This window comes from Vigna umbellata, chromosome 1 (assembly GCF_029865625.1).
Source record: "Vigna umbellata cultivar VRB3 chromosome 1, Vumbellata_1.0, whole genome shotgun sequence".
NCBI lineage: Eukaryota > Viridiplantae > Streptophyta > Magnoliopsida > Fabales > Fabaceae > Vigna > Vigna umbellata.
Genome location: NC_142165.1, coordinates 66,902,196 through 66,920,012, shown reverse-complemented (window position 1 = coordinate 66,920,012; position 17,817 = coordinate 66,902,196). Strand labels below are relative to the sequence as shown.

Sequence of the window (17,817 nt, the reverse complement as noted above, 5' to 3'; positions counted from 1 at the left end):
TTTAAATTTCTTTTAGCAACTTTATTTAGAAATTGACCTAGCTTTCCTTGAGAGTACTCTAATACCACCATCTCATCACCTTTAAATCACCAAAATCGAGCTATACACTACACTTATCACTTATCATAGCATGTGGGCACCTACATCATTTTCCTATTATACATGTACGTAGTTAAAATAGATAAATGTCTTACTTAAAAAATTAATTTAATTAATCAAATACAAAAAGAAAATGTGTAATTTAATTTTACGTTTAGCGGAAATTCGTTTTACTAGCAAGTTAAAATACCCTGATTTTAATGTCGATACTTTTTCCTCCATTATGTAATCTCAGTTCATTTTTTTTTTCATCTATGTTTTAATCATCCTCATTTCCTTTTTGCTTTCGCGTTTCCCGCGCTTCTTAAATTTGGACTCTGGAGTTAGAAGCCGTTATTGTTTATAAATTAATTCGATCAAGCAGTGCCTATTTTCCATGTTCATTTTCTTTTAGCCAAACTCTGGATGTTCTCTCGTTTGTTTTTTCTCTCATCAGAACCTAACAGAAACATTATCACAGTCTATCCTCACTCTCATTCATGCAGTTGCGGAAATAAAAAATCCCCACCTTCTCTTAACCACTTCAGGGATAGGTAAGTCGCGCATTTTTTTGCGAATATCCACATTTCGTGCGTGTCTCAGCTGCAATTACGGTAATATTTTATGAAGTTTGATGTCAATGAAGTTCAACTGATTTCGGTTGTTGAAAAGTCATAGATTAGGGTATACTTGATTTATGAGTTTCTTTTAAGTTTAAATCAACTATGTCTAACAATCGTAATCAACTATGCATATACCTTTGTTTCTTTTCATCTAATGCGATTATTGGAACACTCGTAAATATATCAAACTGCAGTTGTTATATCTTTTTGGTAATGTTTACGATTGATGATCTATTGAGGAACAAATTTCTGATTTAGGAGAATTAGCTGAAAGAGTGATCTGCAACGTTATGCTGGTTAGAAATATGCTTGCCAGGATATCCAATATTGTAACTTTCTCTATTCTTTTATTATCGTTACTTTTTAGTGATTCATATTTTCATGGATTATTTTCACTAGTGCTTGATTGATTCATTCTTTCTTAGTCACAAGAGTGGCCAAGGAACTTGTATGTTAATATATTTATTCCCTACTTTTTAATTTGAATTTGGAGATTTTGTAATGGCTGTGGTGTAGATCAAAAACTTTAGCAACCTTAAGGAATGACAGAAGAACACAAGGAATCCTCACCTGCAGATTCAAAGGAGAAAAAATCATCACGAGGTTTTTCTCTATATTGTTTTTTTATCGGAAACAGGTAACAGTATGAGAAGTAGATTCTTTCTTGTTCTTTATCGGAAACAGGTAACAGTATGAGAGGAAGGAGTGGATGATCTTGGACTTGATTGCATATGACAGTGCATTCAATTTTTGAATAGAATTTACTAGTCAGCGCTGTTTTGGAACTAGTATGTTTTGGTTCATAAAAGTTAGATAAGCATAGCAATTATTGCACTTCATTTATAGTGTTCTGGGTGAAGTCCTTATTCTTCCCTTAACTTGATGTCATTTTGGATGGAAAACAGGACTTTGGTTTGTCCAAATGAAACACTCTTACTGCAAATCCAACCATGGATTATCTTCAACTGCCTTGGAGTATGAATTGAAAACAAAATTATAATAACAACAGGGAAAAGAAAGTTCAGCAGAGTAAAAAACTTTCTAAAATAGCTTCACACCATACTTAAGGCTACTAATTTAATTTTTTTTCTTAAAACTTTTTAAAATAGCTTCACACCATACTTAGGTGCTTGCAATTTCTTGTAATTGTGAGATTGCATTCTCACCTAGTCCTTGCAAAAACCAAACATTTTCTTCTCTCGTGATTGAGTAAAAACAACAATAAGGATATATGCAAGTATTAAACAATTTTTTTGCATTTTTCAATTCAAATAGGTGATGAAATTGGAAAGAATTTTCTTAGCTCCTGGAAGTCCATGTCAATGGCAGATGATGATGGAATTGACTTTGGCTTTGACACTGTTTCTAAAGGAAAGAAGAAGCCATTTGATTTTGAAAAAATGTAAGTCTTCCTAACATACATGAAGTTAATAATTTAGGTTTTGAAAAGTGAAATACAGACGACAAGGGTGCTGACATTGGTTTCATTCTGAATCCTTCTGTTTCAAGAGGCTTTAGTTTGACAGGTTCAATATTTTACACTTAAACTGGAGAAGATTGATATAATGAATTAAGTTTTCATAATTTTTATCTATTTTTCATATCTATAGTGATTATGATGCTTTATATAAAAGAGATTTCCATTTAAGCAACAGATTACCATGATAAACATATGTGCTTATGTTGTACAATTTTGGCTTACGAGTTTGTAGTTTCTAATTCGATGAGTTACAAATAATCCTTGGTTAGGGACCTTAATTTTAATCTGGATGGTGAGTTTGACAAGATATCATCATTTAAGTTGGACATGTCAGATCTTGATTTTACATGCCCGCCAAAGAAGAATACCCAGTCCAAGGATAAGAAAGGAGAAATTTCTGGTGCAAAAGGAGGAAAGCAAGATGAGTTTAATTTCAGCTTTGATTTTAATGAGTAAGAAGATATTTGAGGCTATATTCATTTAATGTACATATTTGTTATTTTTGGTTTCTGAAGCATCGGTTGAGTGATTTGAAGGTATATTTATTCTCAAAATTGTGCATCTTTTGATGGCATAGGTTGGATAGCTTCAATCTTGATTCAAGCTTCGTGCAAGTAGATACTACTTCAAACAGTAGTCCAAGAAAAAAGGTAGTAAGCAAAGAAGGAAGTGATAAAGAGGATGCTAAAAGGCCTAAAACCAATAATGATGAAGGTGCTCATGCATCTGTTGATAGCACGGCTGTGAATTCCCATGCATCAGAGGAGCTTGAAACTTTTAAGGCTGAGACTATGGTTGGTAGCCTAGGGAATCTAGTATTCAAACAGGATGGTCCTGTTTCCAGAATTTCTTCCTCTGGGAATCTTGACATGCAAGAAATAGACTTACCTGAAAAGGCAAATTTAACAGAATCAATATCTGAGCAGGTTAACAATGTGCCATGTTCTCAATCGGTAGGTCAGAGTGATTCAGAACAGCACACTATCTCAGACCAGCATACAGAGGTTATTTCATCTGGAATAAGAGTCAGTAATGTATCTGGAGATAAACAAGAAACTAATCTTAGGACAACATATCAATGTACAGAAGTGTTTTCTTCCGGAACCAGAAAAATTAATGTTTCGGATGACAGGCAAGAGATTAATGATAAGGCAACAAATATGAAGCCTGATACCGTTGACTTACAATTGGAGCATTCCTCCCCACATCACATCACTAAGTCAGATAACAATGTTGGAGAAGCAATTGCTCTAGGTAGAAATGCCCAAGGAGTCACTAATGACCCTCAGCCAGAAAATAGGTATACAAGTTATGAAAATATTACTAAAGCTGATGCCTTGAAGAAGATTTCATGTGACAATGACAACAAAGAAAACAAAGAAACAACTTCAGTGTGTGATTTGGCTCTTGCAAGGAGGTAAAATTGTTACGATCATTTTACTATTGTCTTTATGAATGTTAGCATTATAGTTTCTTTCTGTTATTAGCTGAGTTTCTTACAATTCTGTTCTGTAAGGTAGGAGGCATGCTTTTTTTTTCTTCAGATATATGCTGTTTTCATGATTTCACTCATTTGATGCAGTAAATCTGTTGCCGAAAACATGGTGTTGATTAAAGATAATAAACTCCATGATATGCAGTCAAGTGTGTTTAGCACACCAGAGGGCAACAGATCTTTAAAACAACCGTCGTCAACAGTTGGGACCAAGGGTATTTCCCTTGGCAACAAAAAAAATGCTGACATGGTCCTTGGATCCATCACTCAAAAACGGTATTATGCTTGTGAAACTATTATAGTTATTGTCTACAATGGTAGAATGTCTGATTTATATCTCTTAACAGGGAGAACTTGAGGTCAAAAGACACAAGATTTGGAAGCAAAATGACAGGTGATTCCATCACGGATTCCAGCAAACTAATGAGGGATGCAGGAGCATTGCTTGGTAGTAAAGATGATCTTATAAGTAGTAGCAATACCAGGTAATATGTATGTTCCTGGAAATCTGTAAAGCTATAAGTTTCTTACTTTATAGTGACTCTTTTCCACTGTCTTCATAGATGATATTTTGGTAGAAATTAGATTTGTTACTTCCTTGTAATGAATGCGACTGTTACTTCTGATCATGATCAGGGAGGGCATTGTTTGTGATGTTACACCATGTTCAGGAACGTTGGCAGGAAATAAACAATCATTTTGTGAAGAAGTAAATAACAGCAAGATCACATGTCTAGAAAGGGCCGTGCCAAACAAAGATGTTCATATGTTGAGGTAAGGTAACTTCTGGAAGAGATATGATTTGATCTAAGTAAATAGAGAAATATTTACAACCATGATTATTGAGTCATAAATTATTGTTTATTTATTTTGAATACAATGATGATAAATAAACTTATGAATCCTATGAGATAAAATGAACAAAATATTTAAATAATAACTAATTTTATAGTAAAAAAAAATATAGAATACGATAAAAATGATATACTAATTCAAACCGATTTTCTTTTAAAAAAATTAAATTAAAAGAATATCTTGCATATAAAATAAGCCTAATTAAGTTTTAAGTTCTTTATAAATTTGAGTATTTTTAATTGAGTTCATATTAATTTTTTTCTATCTATTAAGTCCTCAATTTTTATATTTTTCAATTGAGTTTGTATCGTTTAATTTTTTTATATTTATTGTTAATTTCAGTGGTGGCAGAATTTGGCCAAATTTCGATCTTGAATTGTCTCGATCTTTAATCCAACCGGATCGTCTCGACCTTCGGTTTGGGTAGACCCATCACAACCTTCGATACCCTTAAAGAGTTTATGTTAGGAGAAACAGAAAAACAGATAACTAGTTGTCTGACTTAGTTGTGGGTCTGTTTGGTAGTTGGGGGTAGGGTTGTGTATATAGGAGGGGAGAAGGGTCTTTGAGAGGGAATTTTTTGGAGTTGTATTCTTTGTAAGACAGGAGTATACATCCTGTGAAGGGAGGTTTGTCCCTTGGAAGTGTTAGAACATCTTTGTCAGAAGTAATTAAACTGATAGGATATAATGTGATAGGATATAATGGGTGCAGGAGAGAAGGAAACAAATTAGGATTTAGTTGTTAGTTGGTTAGTTGGTTTGGGGGCTTTACAAGAAGGCAGAGAGGCCTTGGGTCAGGAGAGCTTTTGATATTTGTTAGATATATTATCTTTATCTTTTATCTTTATTTACTAGTTTGTTATTATTTCTTATTTGTATTTTCGACTTAGTTCATATTTGTTCTATTATAATTCATATTTGTTCTATTATAAATAGAGGACCCTATGTGTATATTGAACACAAGGAAGTTTTCACTATATTCAACTATATTCATTGTGTTGATCGGAGGTTGTTCCTGTGGAGAGAGAGTGCTTGCTTTAGAGTTGGGAGAAAAGGTGCTGAAATTGATATCCAGACCGATCTGGCCAGAGTTTCAAGAATTAATGGAAGAGGTAGAAAGGGATGCTAGTTTGAAAGAAAAAAATTATGGTAGAGTTAAAGGCTGACCCAGACTCTCGTTCGGCTTATCAATGGAGAACGGGAGATTACATTATAAAGGGAAGCTAGTTCTCTCTGCTCAGTCTGAGTGGATACCGAAACTGCTAGGAGAATTTCACAACATGTTGACGGGAGGGCACTTGGGAGTTTATAGAACTTATAAGAGGATCGCATAGTCGCTCCATTGGGTGGGCATGAAGAAGACTGTAACAGAATATGTGGCTGCTTGCTTAGTTTGTCAACAACATAAGTATATAGCATCTTCACCTTAAGGGCTTCTTCAACCACTACCCATTCCTCAGGCGATATGGGAGGAAATTACCATGGATTTTGTGGTGAAACTACCAAAATCCCAAGGATATGACCCAATACTGGTAGTTGTGGATAGGTTAAGTAAATATGGGCATTTTATTCCCATTAAACACCCCTACACTGCCAAATCCATAGTAGAAATTTTTGTGAAGGAAGTGATCAGACTTCATGGGATTCTGCTATCTATTGTGAGTGACAGGGACCCCGCTTTCATCAACTTATTTTTGGAAGGAGATTTTCAGGTTGCAAGGAACACAGCTCCGCATGAGCATTGCCTACCATCCAAAAACGGATAGGCAAATAGAAGTTCTAAACCGTGTGTTGGAGACATATTTACGTTGTTTCAGTTTAGAGCAGCCCAAGGTCTAGAGTTTGGTGCTACCATGGGCAAAATACTGGTATAATACCAGCTACCAGGGAGCTTCTAAATGCACACCTTTTGAGTCATTTTACGGGAGATCAGCACCAACCATAATAGGCTACATACCAGGCGAGACAATAGTAGAATCACTCGCTCAAGATTTGCAAACCCGCGATGAAGCACTAAAACAGTTGCGGTATCATCTCGCAAGGGCCCAGATAAGATGACTCATTATGTTAATAAGAAAAGAAAAGAAGCCTCGATCAAGGAAGGGGATCGGGTTTTCCTTAAAATCAGACCTCATAGACAAACGTCTATGCCTGGCCGACTACATCCTAAGCTAACCGCGCGGTATTATGGACCATTCCTAGTGGAGAAACAAGTGGGGCCGGTAGCTTTCCAGTTGCGGCTACTGGAAACAACGCGAATCCACCCAGTTTTCCACGTCTCCCAGCTAAAGTTAGCCATTGGTGCACATACAGTTGAAGGTGCCTTACCAGTTGACTTACAGAATGACCGACCCATATATGCTCCAAAGAAAGTGTTACAGAGGCGAAACAAAATGCAACACGGGGAGGAGATACCCCAAGTTCAAATACAATGGCAACAAGGTGGATTGGAGGGCGCCACTTGGGAAGAGGAGTATTACATCAGACAACAGTTCCCTGACTTCAACCTTGAGAACAAGGTTGATGTTGAAGGGGAGGGTAATGTTAGGAAGCTAAAGGTATATGAGAGGAGGAATAAAAGAGGAGGGAAGTAAGGGCCGAACGGTATATATATTAATACCGAATGGTGGCTGCAAGGAGGAAGGAGCGAAGTGCCGAACGGTATAAAGTGATAATACCGAACGGTAGAGAGTTAATGTTAGGGAACTAAATAGCGGGAAAGTTTGTTAGGGGGAGAGAGAGAGTATAAATAAAGGCTGAGTTGGCTGAGGAGGGTATCAGATATTTTGTTTTGGTTTAGATTGGACCTCTAGGCCAGTGGAGGAAGGGAGGTTTCCTTGGGGAACATTTACTTGTATTTTCTTCTTGATATACATTACAGATTCAATAATATACATACACATACTTTCATCTTTTGCTGTTTCAATTATTATTATGAGAATAGTGTGTTTTGTTTGGTGTCCTGAATAAAGGAACCTAACAGTTTCTGTATTGCTATTCAAACAATGTACACATATTGCACTAACGGGAGCCTAATCCCCCTCCACATGCCAAAGTCCTGTCTTTACACAAAAAATACTCAAAAGTTGTCCCCCCTCTACCAGACCCCCTTGCCTTCTTATAAAGGCAACCCACTTCTAACTACCCAACAACAATTAATTCCTAAACTATTTTCTCTCTCCTGCACCTATTACCCATTATATCCTATCACTCCCCTTTAAGTTGGTAAATATACATTTTCCATTCCCATATTGGAAACAATCCTTTCAAAGTTGTTGCTATTTAGCCCATTTGTGAGAAGTTCTACAAGGTTGTTTTGAGAGGAGACATGGTTCTACCACTATCTAATTTTCTTTGATAAAATGCCAATCACTTTCCATGTGTTTGGTTCTATCATGTTGCATCAAATTATGGGCTATGAGCTATGCTAATCGCAAATTTATTCACACTAAAGTCTGACTAATTCATCCCACTTTATTCTTAAGTCTTGCAAGATGATTTTCAGCCATTGTTGACAAATCCCTTATGCCATTGTCTTGAACTTTGCTTCAGAATTGGGTCTTGTTTCCACATTTTGCTTTTGCTCTTCTAAGTTCCAGGATTTGGATACAAAAAATGCACAATTTCCAGTAGTTGATTTCCTATCTACAGCTGATCTAGCATAGTCAGCATTTGTATGTACTTCAAGATTTACATTCCCATTTTGTTTGAACAAAACTCCTTTGCTTGGAGTTCCTTTCAAATATTGAACAATTTTTGTAGATATTTTTAGAAGTTTTAGATTTTATTCTATCAACATTTCTAGGAAGTTTCAGATTTTATTCTTATTAGTTTTAATTTTGTATATTGGCTGTATCTTGGTCTTATTTCTAGCATATAAATCCCACAATCTCAGGGATCTGATTCCTAGAATAGGCTGTGTTTGTTTCCTAAATTATCCAATCAATGTATGTATACATATATGTATTAGATGTGTGAAATGAAACTGAATAAGAGGAAAATGATTTTCCTCCAATTTTGGGACAATTCTTAGTGCACAGCCCGTAAGTGAATCTCGTTTGGGTGATACATAAACTGACTGACTAGACTCATTGCATATGCAACATCAAGTCTAGTGTAAGACAAATGTATTAGTCTTCCAACTAATCTCTGGTACATTTCCTTGTCGAAATGGTATCTTCTTTTGCATTTCCTAACTTCATATTTGGATCAATTGGTGTACTTGCAGGCTTACATGCTATCTCACCAATAATGTATCTTACCAGGCTTACATACTATCTATTGGGATATTAAATAGCCCTTTTAGAAAGGGCTATTTCAATTCCTAAGGTCTTCATTTCTAACTCCTTGGCTAGATGTTGGCAACAATTTTCTCACCATATCCAGGGGACAATTCCTTGTAAATCTCTTCTTCAAGTTTCCCACGAAGGAAGACAGTTTTTACATCAAATTGTTGCAAGTTCCAACCATAACTAATCGCTAGAAATGATATCACCCTAGTTGTATTCATTTTTGCAACGGGAGAAAATGTTTCCAAGTAATTTGGTCCACAAGTTTGAGAGAATCGCTTGGCTACTATCCTTGCCTTGTACTTTTCAGTGGGATCTGTCAACCTTGTATTTTATAATATATATAACCATTTTCATCCTACTGATTTTTTTCCTTTTGGAAGGGTAACCAGTTCCTAAGTACTATTAGTGCCTCCATTTCCAGGTCCATGGCCTGTTTCTATTTTCTGTTAGTCAACGCCTCAAATAGAGAGGTAGTGTCTAGGCTTGTAAGAAAGACTTTATAAGTAGGGGAGAAGTGTTTAAAGGATAGATAATTGACTAAAGGGTACTATTGGCTTGGTGGTACATTTTCTAGTCTCTTTCCTAAGGCAATTGGAATGTCTAGGTCCTTATAGGTTCGTTTCAAATTGGATTCAGGTTTTTGAGCAGTTGAGAAATCAGAGATTGATTCACTAGAGATTACAGGATTAGGAAAAACAGTTACCTCATGCAATGTTGGATTGGATTCAAGAACATGGGCAGATTTTGTAATGGCCTGTCTTTCTTGTATCAACAAGATTTTTCCCAGAATTTACATTATCCACATCTTGAGTGGATTTAATATGTTCAGTGGGTTGAACTTCTTTTTCAAAATTTGTTTCTTTTTTAGCTTTTGTTTCTTTCTCAGAAATTGTTTCTTTTTTCAGTTCCTATGTCTGGTGTTTCTGGTTCAAATATAAAATCAAGAGGCAGTAGTAGAAAATCATCTTCCTTTCTTATAGTCTGCCCTTGAAAATGCTCAAGGTGAAAGTAACTTTGTTGCTGAAAAAGTGACATCTCTTAACATAAAGAATTTATTGGAAGGTGGATGATAACATTTATATCCCTTTTGTGTGGGAGAGTATCCTGCAAAAGCCAAATTTCAAGGCTCTAGGCTCAAGTTTTCCTTTAGCACCACTATGGACATGAATAAACAATACTCACCCAAATATTCTTGGAATAAGTTTATTTGACGTAGTCACATTAGGATAGAAAGAAGACAGGACTTACAGAGGACTTTTAAGGCTAGAACACAAAGGCAGTCTATTAATTAGATAACATGTAGTAAGAACAGCCTCCCGCAAAAAGATTTAGGAACCTTGTGATGAAAAAGAAGAGCCTGAGTTTGGTCAAGTGCCCATTTTTCCTTTCAGCAATCTCTTTTTGTTGTGGTGTTTTGTTATAAGATAATTCATGAATGATACTCTCCTTACTACGAAAGGAATTAAGTTCATGACTAAATTAATATTTGGCATTATCAGATCTAATCCTTTTAACGCTAAGGTTGAACAACAAAGCTGACTTCAAATTTTTGTTTTAGAAGGAAGAGCCATGTAACCATAGTACAATCATCTATAACAGGTAATGAACCAACGAGTACTAGATATATTCGAGATAATTGAGGACTCCATACTTCAATATATTAAAGAAAAGGGAGAAGTTCATTTTATTACTGACTGCAAAAGGTACACGCTTGTGCTTGAACTTCACATATTTCACAATGAAGACTCTCCACATCCAGTCTATTAAAACGGGAAGGAAATAACAATTTTATGACTCTAAAGGAAGGATGACCAAGGAACTTCTCTTTGTTCGGGTTTATTAAAATCTGAGGAAGAGGAAAAACTACTACTATTGTTGTCTAGTTTTGCGAAAATATTTGAGTTGTCCAAATGATAGAGGTCATTCCGTTTTCTAGTATGTCCAATCATTCTCTCTGAATGCTTGTCCTGCAACATATAAACATCATCATAAATAACATTACATGATAGGTCTTTCACAAATTTTTTAACGGGAATTAAAATGACGGATAATTTGGGAATATGAAGGACAAATTTTAGGGTTATGGATTGGTTTATTATAACTTCTCCTTGTCCTGCTGCTGTGATGGAAGTGACATCTGCTGTGAATATTTTCTTATTGTTAGGACGAGGGGTGTAGGAAGACAAATATTCAGTAGGGGAGTCATGTGATCAGTGGCATCTGAATCCAATGTCTCACATTCATTATGGAATCTATCTGAAACATTGAGTCCAACAGCAAAAGGAAAATTTCCAGACGTAACTGAATATGAACATGCTAGAGAACAAGTACCTGTTGGTTTATCAAATATTTTTGCAAAACAATCTTATTATCTCTATTTCATCTTGATTGGGTTGAATCAATTCTCCTATGTTTTCCTCACTTTCAGCAGCTATGTGTGTCTTTCCTCCCATTCTTATGTTGTCTCCCTTTTTTCCCCTCTCTTTGTCACAGTTTTGGGGAGCCCAATCTCTTCTGGGTGGCTTTCCATGAGTTTGGGATTTATTTTCCGTATTTCAGTTATTGTATCAACTGAATCCGCCATGGTTGCAGCAAGACAAAGGCAATAAACAACAAAATAAATTACGGCAACAATTAAGGAGGCTTTCAAATAGATGTTTGACAACAATGAAGGTTGTCGTCTACGATTTTTGGATTACTGACAGCAATGAAGGCTGTCATCTAGGATGTTTGGATGTACAATCAGATGTGGCTCGCAAGATTTGAATGTTTTGATACCATTTTAAATATTAGGGTAGAATAGAATAAATTAATTGCTAAAAGTACATCAGATATATATACAAGATTGGAAAACTAATTTTAGAAATATAATAACATATCAAGTCCTTATTATTCTGGACATAATTAAATCCCTATGGTTCAGGATATTTACATTATACACTTTAATTGTAATATGATAAATATGGAATAGTAAAATATGATTGTTGACAAGTAATATTAGATGTCCTGATTGAGTGAAAGTAATTAATTGAAGAATGAGATGAATGACGTTCAAGAGTTTGTTGATGGAAGACTATGAAGTAGATGCATCTTTCTACAAGTATTTGTGTCTCGTTCCCTATAATCGCTTGTTTACGTGGTTCTTAACTTTTTTATTTCTAGACATGTTATTTCACTTTGATAAAAAAACAATCTAAAGATCTTTATTCATATGAGCTTTGGTCCTTACCGTGATCATAGACCCCAATTTTCTCATTAAAATTAGTCCCTAATTCTTCATCAAACTTGTTTCCTTTCCTTTGATGCTTGGATGTTTCATTTATGGTAAACTTCTTAGAGATTACTTACTATAGATTCTTTTTCTTTTTAGTTAATAATGCTAACCATTTCATTTAATGTATTTAGACTCTAATATTTTACATCGTTTTAGTTGATTTCTGGAAATTAATGCTTGGGTGTAGCGTGTTTCTAGTTATAATTTATGCTTTGAAGTTGTTTGGGATTATCATAAGTTGGAGCATAATATTCTCTATGGAATTTTGCAGTTCTCAAGTTAATCTGTCCTGCTTAACAGAGAAGACAGCTATAATTACTAACCAGGCAGTATCTGTAAATTCTCAACCAGAAACTTCAGGCAAGGAGTCTTCTCACAAATCAAGGATAACTTCCGTTGAAGGAAATAAACTTACTTCGAAAAATTGCAAGGTCACTCCTGCTCTTTCAAGCTTAAAAACTTCAAGGTTGAGAGCTAAGTTGTTGTACTTCTTTCTTCTGTTCTCTTTAATTTCTTGCGGAGAACGTTTAAATAATTTTCTTTATGTCGGGAACTTTGGAGCTAACAGGATTCTAACAACTTTAAACCAACAAGGAACAAACTCCATAGTAAGCTCAGGCCAGAGCATTCAGATACAGGGTATTACAGCACCGAAGAATGACAATCCTATTTACATCGGTAACAATCAGAAGCCTTCAACCCCATTCTTGAAGAGAAAAACTATTGAGGTTTGACATTTTTAAAGATTTTAACGTTTGAACGATTGAAGGGAAAATTCATCTCATAAATTATTTGACACTCACAAGCCACATTATATCTACAAATGTCGTCATTACCGACTCACTGGTTGACTCCCATTCACATGGCTGGAATGATTTTTTTTCCCATCAAATAAGAAAACAAAGTGTAGAACGTAAAAAGAACTTCATAAGAAATGCTTAGAAGCTGATTGTTACAGATATGCTACGTTTGTTACCCTAAAGCTCAATTTCACAGGTTTCAGAAGCTGATTTTACATCGTTGAGGTCCCTAAAGCGCATCTCTCAGTCTCTTAGTAAAAGCAGGTTCTTAGAAATAGTTGGTTGCCTTAACTTCTATTTATGAAAAATTATGTAATTTCTTAAGCTGGCACTTCTGGACATTTAACTATTCTTAACTGCAGAGATTCTAAAGAATCTTCAGAAGAAGTTATTGGAGAGGTACACAACCAAAGCTTAGGGATTGGTATATCTAATGTGTTGTCATATATTTTACTGATTACTGCGTAGTACTGATAAATACACGAGTTAAGGATATTTTTCAAGAACTCCGTTTTAATGTCTTTCATTGATCGTGATATCATTCATCTATACATATTGCATAGATATCTACAACCATAAATAGCACTAATGGCACAATTATTTTAATTGCTAAAATCGGGCAATCTAATTATAAATAATCAATACCTAGATTTCTAATATAAATAGACAGACTTTATGCCACATATAACAGGGAACGTTAAGCACAAACTCCCTATTGACAATATTTAAGTGTGATCATTGTAGATACTAAATTTTTATTTCTCTATATATCACTCAAATATCCTTCTATGAAGTCAGGTGGAGAGTATGCCCAACAATTTACTTTACAATCATTCAACCCCTGGACTTAAAAGTCCATCAGAGATTAAAGTGATGGAAGTGGAAATACCTAATTCTATGCTGATGGAAGATAACAGCAATGTTGAAAAGGCTGAAGCTTACATGAAAGAACTTGAAGATGTGAGTGATCTGAACATTTTATCATCTATCTTATTGTTATGTTAAAATTATTCAATTAACCAGGTTATCAATATCTAAGTATATTTTAACAATATAGGGGGGATATTGAAAAAAGATAGTCTGCTGGAAATGGTTACCTTCTGCCATCTGCATATGAAAACGGTTTCATAGAATTCAAGAAGTTGACCTGGTTGCTGAACAAACACGCTAATATGCTACTTTGTATTTATTCTGTTTATTGTGCTTTCACGGTTAGTGGACAAATGAAAAAGCAGCTTAACTTCTGTTAGAAAAGGGCGGGAAAAATTTACACAATATTGACATGTGTCCAAACACACACACACACACACACATATATATATATATATATATATATATATATATATATATATATATATATATATATAATGAACGTCTCTTATACTCTCAATGCAAGTTCCACCAAAATAACCCTATTTCTCAAATTAGTTACTATGACACTATTTGTTTTATTTTAAGCACCGTGTTAAGACATTTATTTTTGAAGGAAGTTATCATATGAGAGATGACAGTATAAGAGCAACAAATTTGAACTTGTATAATTAATTTAAACAGTTAATATTAAAACTAATTATAATTTATGACATTCTTATTCATTTATACATGGTTGAATGACTGGGATTAACTTCTCTCATACACTCACTAGATAAGCTCCTATTTTGAATACCAGATCTTTGTGGACCAAATTCGGATAGGTCTGTGTAAAAATAAAATATGGCTTGTTTCCCCGAAGTAAAACAGCATATAATTTCTTACATTTTAGAATTTGTGGGTATTAGGACTATATATATATACATATATGTGTGTGTGTGTGTTCGTTTATGCAAGAAAACCAAATTGTATCTTAGCTTGCTTAAGTCATAACTGTGTACACTTTCAAGATGCAAATTGTTTTCACCTATATTACATCATTTTTAATGGTGGATTTCCTTCTGAGTGTGATTTCTTGCAGATTTGTAACATGCTGAAAAAGAAGCACGAGGAAGCAAAAGACTTGTTAATTCGAGCCATAGTCAACGACAATAACTTGCTGATGCTTAATCACCCCATTTATGAAGAAGAAATATCCTCCCATTATTTTTTTTGTTCATTTCCTCTTGTCATTTAATTTTAGAGATTAATGCTCGTTATTTCCTTACATTTTGTGAACATTCGGAAGGTTCAGAAATTTGCTTCCCAGTTGATGTCTAAGGAGATCCAAACTTGATCGGCTACAAATTATTGCATTCGGAGGTATGTATGTAGAAAGATCTTTGCTACGTGTTGGCTATTCTAAACAAAAATTGTCAGGTATCAGTAATCATCTGAATTTAAGGACTGAATACGTGTATTCCTTCAGCGTTATCTGAACTTAACTAACATTTGTTTTCCTTACAATAAGAAATTATGAAAAAAATTTCACTTGTTTGATCTACTGTGGTTTTGAATTTGTATGCAGTCAATTGTGATGCATGTCTCAAGTCATTTGACCCTTAATTATCGTCTTACCTAAGGCATTCATTAACTCGAGTATCTTTTTAACTACGTACTAGAAAAGGAAAAAAGATTAAAAATAAAACAAACTAGCTTTTTCAACTGAAACCTTTTGCATTTCTTTGAAATTTCTTTTGTCAAAGACTTTTGACCTATAGGACAAAACGATGAGTATATTTGCAAAGCGTCCATCGATAAATCATTTACAATATTGAAAATGTACTACACGAGTACACACGCACATGCGCACACGTGTGTGTATATATATATATATATTAAACATTATTATAAATTATTTAATTTTTTATAAAACTCATGGATATCATTATGATCCTTCTCATCTCAATTAGACTGACATTTTAAAAACATCTATTATTTATCATCACGTGAAAATATCATTAAAAAGAATGGAAACCCAACCTTAACACGAAAAAAAAAAACAGGCCAACTATAAAGCTATACACCAACTAAGAAGTCCTATACTTTAAATGATTTAAATTGATCATCAAAATTTATATATTCAAAATTATTTTTAAAAAATTAGTTTAATATAATAATATGAATATGTTGTAGTTTAATATAAAAATGAGCCTAATTTATGCATCTAAAGTTAAAAAAGTGGATATTTCATCCCTGTTTGATCATTAATATTGAAAAAGTCCATCTAGAAATAGATTATCTGTTCTTACTTCTTTAATTATAATAAAAATTTACACGATAAAATTTATGACTTTCTAAAATTGACACTTCAGGATAACGAGATAAATGTCGTACATGTATTGCTATTGGATTGGATGTGTTGGACATGAAGACCGTAATTGAAGAGGATATCAAATCTTCATAGAACTCGATTGCCAATAAGTGTTTTCCCGTTAATCAAAGTGTGTATCATAGTAATTATAAGTTATACTATACATGATAATGAAGAATCATCTATTATTTTCCTCCTCTGTCTTGCTGAAAAGGGAGAAGGAATCTCTCAATTCTTCAGATAAAAATAGAATGTTAGCCATTATTTATATTGAATATAAACAGTTTCTAAACCATCGAGCTGTAAGTTATAAATTTAATTCACAAAAGTAACTTCTTTGGGCATTTAATTCTTTCCATCAACTCACTCATGCCCGGAAGGAAACGAATAACTAAGCATTAAATGATGAGGCATGATATTAACTAGCTTTAGATAAAAATAGTTATAAATATTCACTAAACATTAAATGCCAGGAAGGAAACGAATAACTAAGCATTAAATGATGAGCATGATATTAATTAGCTTTATAAAATTGTTACATATATTAACTAAGCATTAAATGACGAGGCATGATATGAATTAGTTTTAGATAGAAACGGTTACAAATATTCACTAATGCCCGCAAGGAAACCAATAACTAATCATTAAATGATGAGCATAATATTAATTAGATTAAGATACAATTTACATATATTAACTAAGCATTAAATGATGAGGCATGATATTAGTTAGATTTAGAAAAATAATTTGTATATATTATCTTATCTTTTATTTTTAATTAGTTTGTTATTATTTTTTATTTGTATTTATTAGATCATATATTTTTATTATAAATAAAGGATTTTAGATGTATATTTAACACAAGATATTAATTTTATACACAGTTTTTTTTGTTAAGAAATAGACTTTAGTTCTAACTCAACCCACAAAACCGGCTTGTAAGGTAAGGTTTGCACTCACTTATATATTATAAATTGGTCTTTTCTCTAGTCGATGTATATTTAACACAAGATATTAATTTCATACATAGTTTTTTTTGTTAAGAAATGAACTTTAAATCTAACCCAACCCACAAAATCAGCTTGTAAGGTGAGGTTTGCACTCACTTATATATTATAAATTGGTCTTTTCTCTAGTCGATGTGAAACTTCCAACACACCCCATCACGCTGAGGTATAGACATCATCTCAAGCGTGAGACTAGATATTTAATAGGTGGTCCGATAATGGCCCGATAACGGGTGAAACAACATGCCCAACAAATAACAAATAGCGCTAGGATAGACTCTAACTTGGCTCTAATACCATGTTAAAGATATTGAAAATTATGTATGAGATTAATCTCCCTCGTGTTAAATATACACATAGGGTCCTCTATTTATAATAGAAGAAATATGGGGTAAACCCAAAATACAAATAAGAAATAATAACAAATTAACTAAAGATAAAAGATAAATATAACATAAAGATAATATATCGAATAGTTTTCATTATATTCAACATGGTATCTAGAGTCGGGTTATTTTGAGGAAAAAAAATTCTGGTGTTTTTGTCACTACACCTCTTGTTGCCAGCGGCGACGCCATCTATCGTTGTCGTCAACATAATTGTCTATTGTCGTTTACTACTGAAACTACTGGAGTTTTAGTTTTGACCGACGATCACATAATTTTGATCGTCTCGGCCAGGCAACCAC

General features: G+C 33.9%; 1 protein-coding gene and 1 long non-coding RNA gene across 4 annotated transcripts; one reads left to right on the top strand and one right to left on the bottom strand.

Moving 5' to 3' along the window:
• Nucleotides 1-1,220: 1,220 nt before the first annotated feature.
• LOC124830578 (uncharacterized protein At4g18490) lies at nt 1,221-15,312 on the top strand. 3 transcript variants are annotated; one of them, XM_088104099.1, is made up of 13 exons: nt 1,221-2,103; nt 2,451-2,633; nt 2,759-3,598; nt 3,764-3,952; nt 4,024-4,161; nt 4,313-4,450; nt 12,371-12,565; nt 12,668-12,827; nt 13,096-13,163; nt 13,262-13,298; nt 13,698-13,859; nt 14,851-14,963; nt 15,051-15,312. In XM_088104099.1, exons 1-13 carry the CDS (start codon nt 2,018-2,020, stop codon nt 15,103-15,105), a joined length of 2,364 nt encoding a protein of 787 aa, XP_087960225.1. In that variant the 5' UTR covers nt 1,221-2,017; the 3' UTR covers nt 15,106-15,312. The 3 variants fall into 3 exon arrangements, 2 of the variants coding, with proteins under 2 accessions (XP_087960225.1, XP_087960226.1); XR_015783463.1 differs by lacking the exons at nt 14,851-14,963; nt 15,051-15,312 and having other exon boundaries at nt 12,668-12,777; nt 13,698-13,797; XM_088104100.1 differs by lacking the exons at nt 14,851-14,963; nt 15,051-15,312 and having other exon boundaries at nt 12,668-12,777; nt 13,096-13,840.
• LOC148206120 (uncharacterized) lies at nt 9,720-12,373 on the bottom strand. The gene is made up of 2 exons (XR_015783464.1): nt 11,157-12,373; nt 9,720-10,792 (listed from the first exon to the last, which is right to left on the bottom strand). It is a non-coding gene; the product is annotated as an uncharacterized LOC148206120 (long non-coding RNA).
• Nucleotides 15,313-17,817: the final 2,505 nt, after the last annotated feature.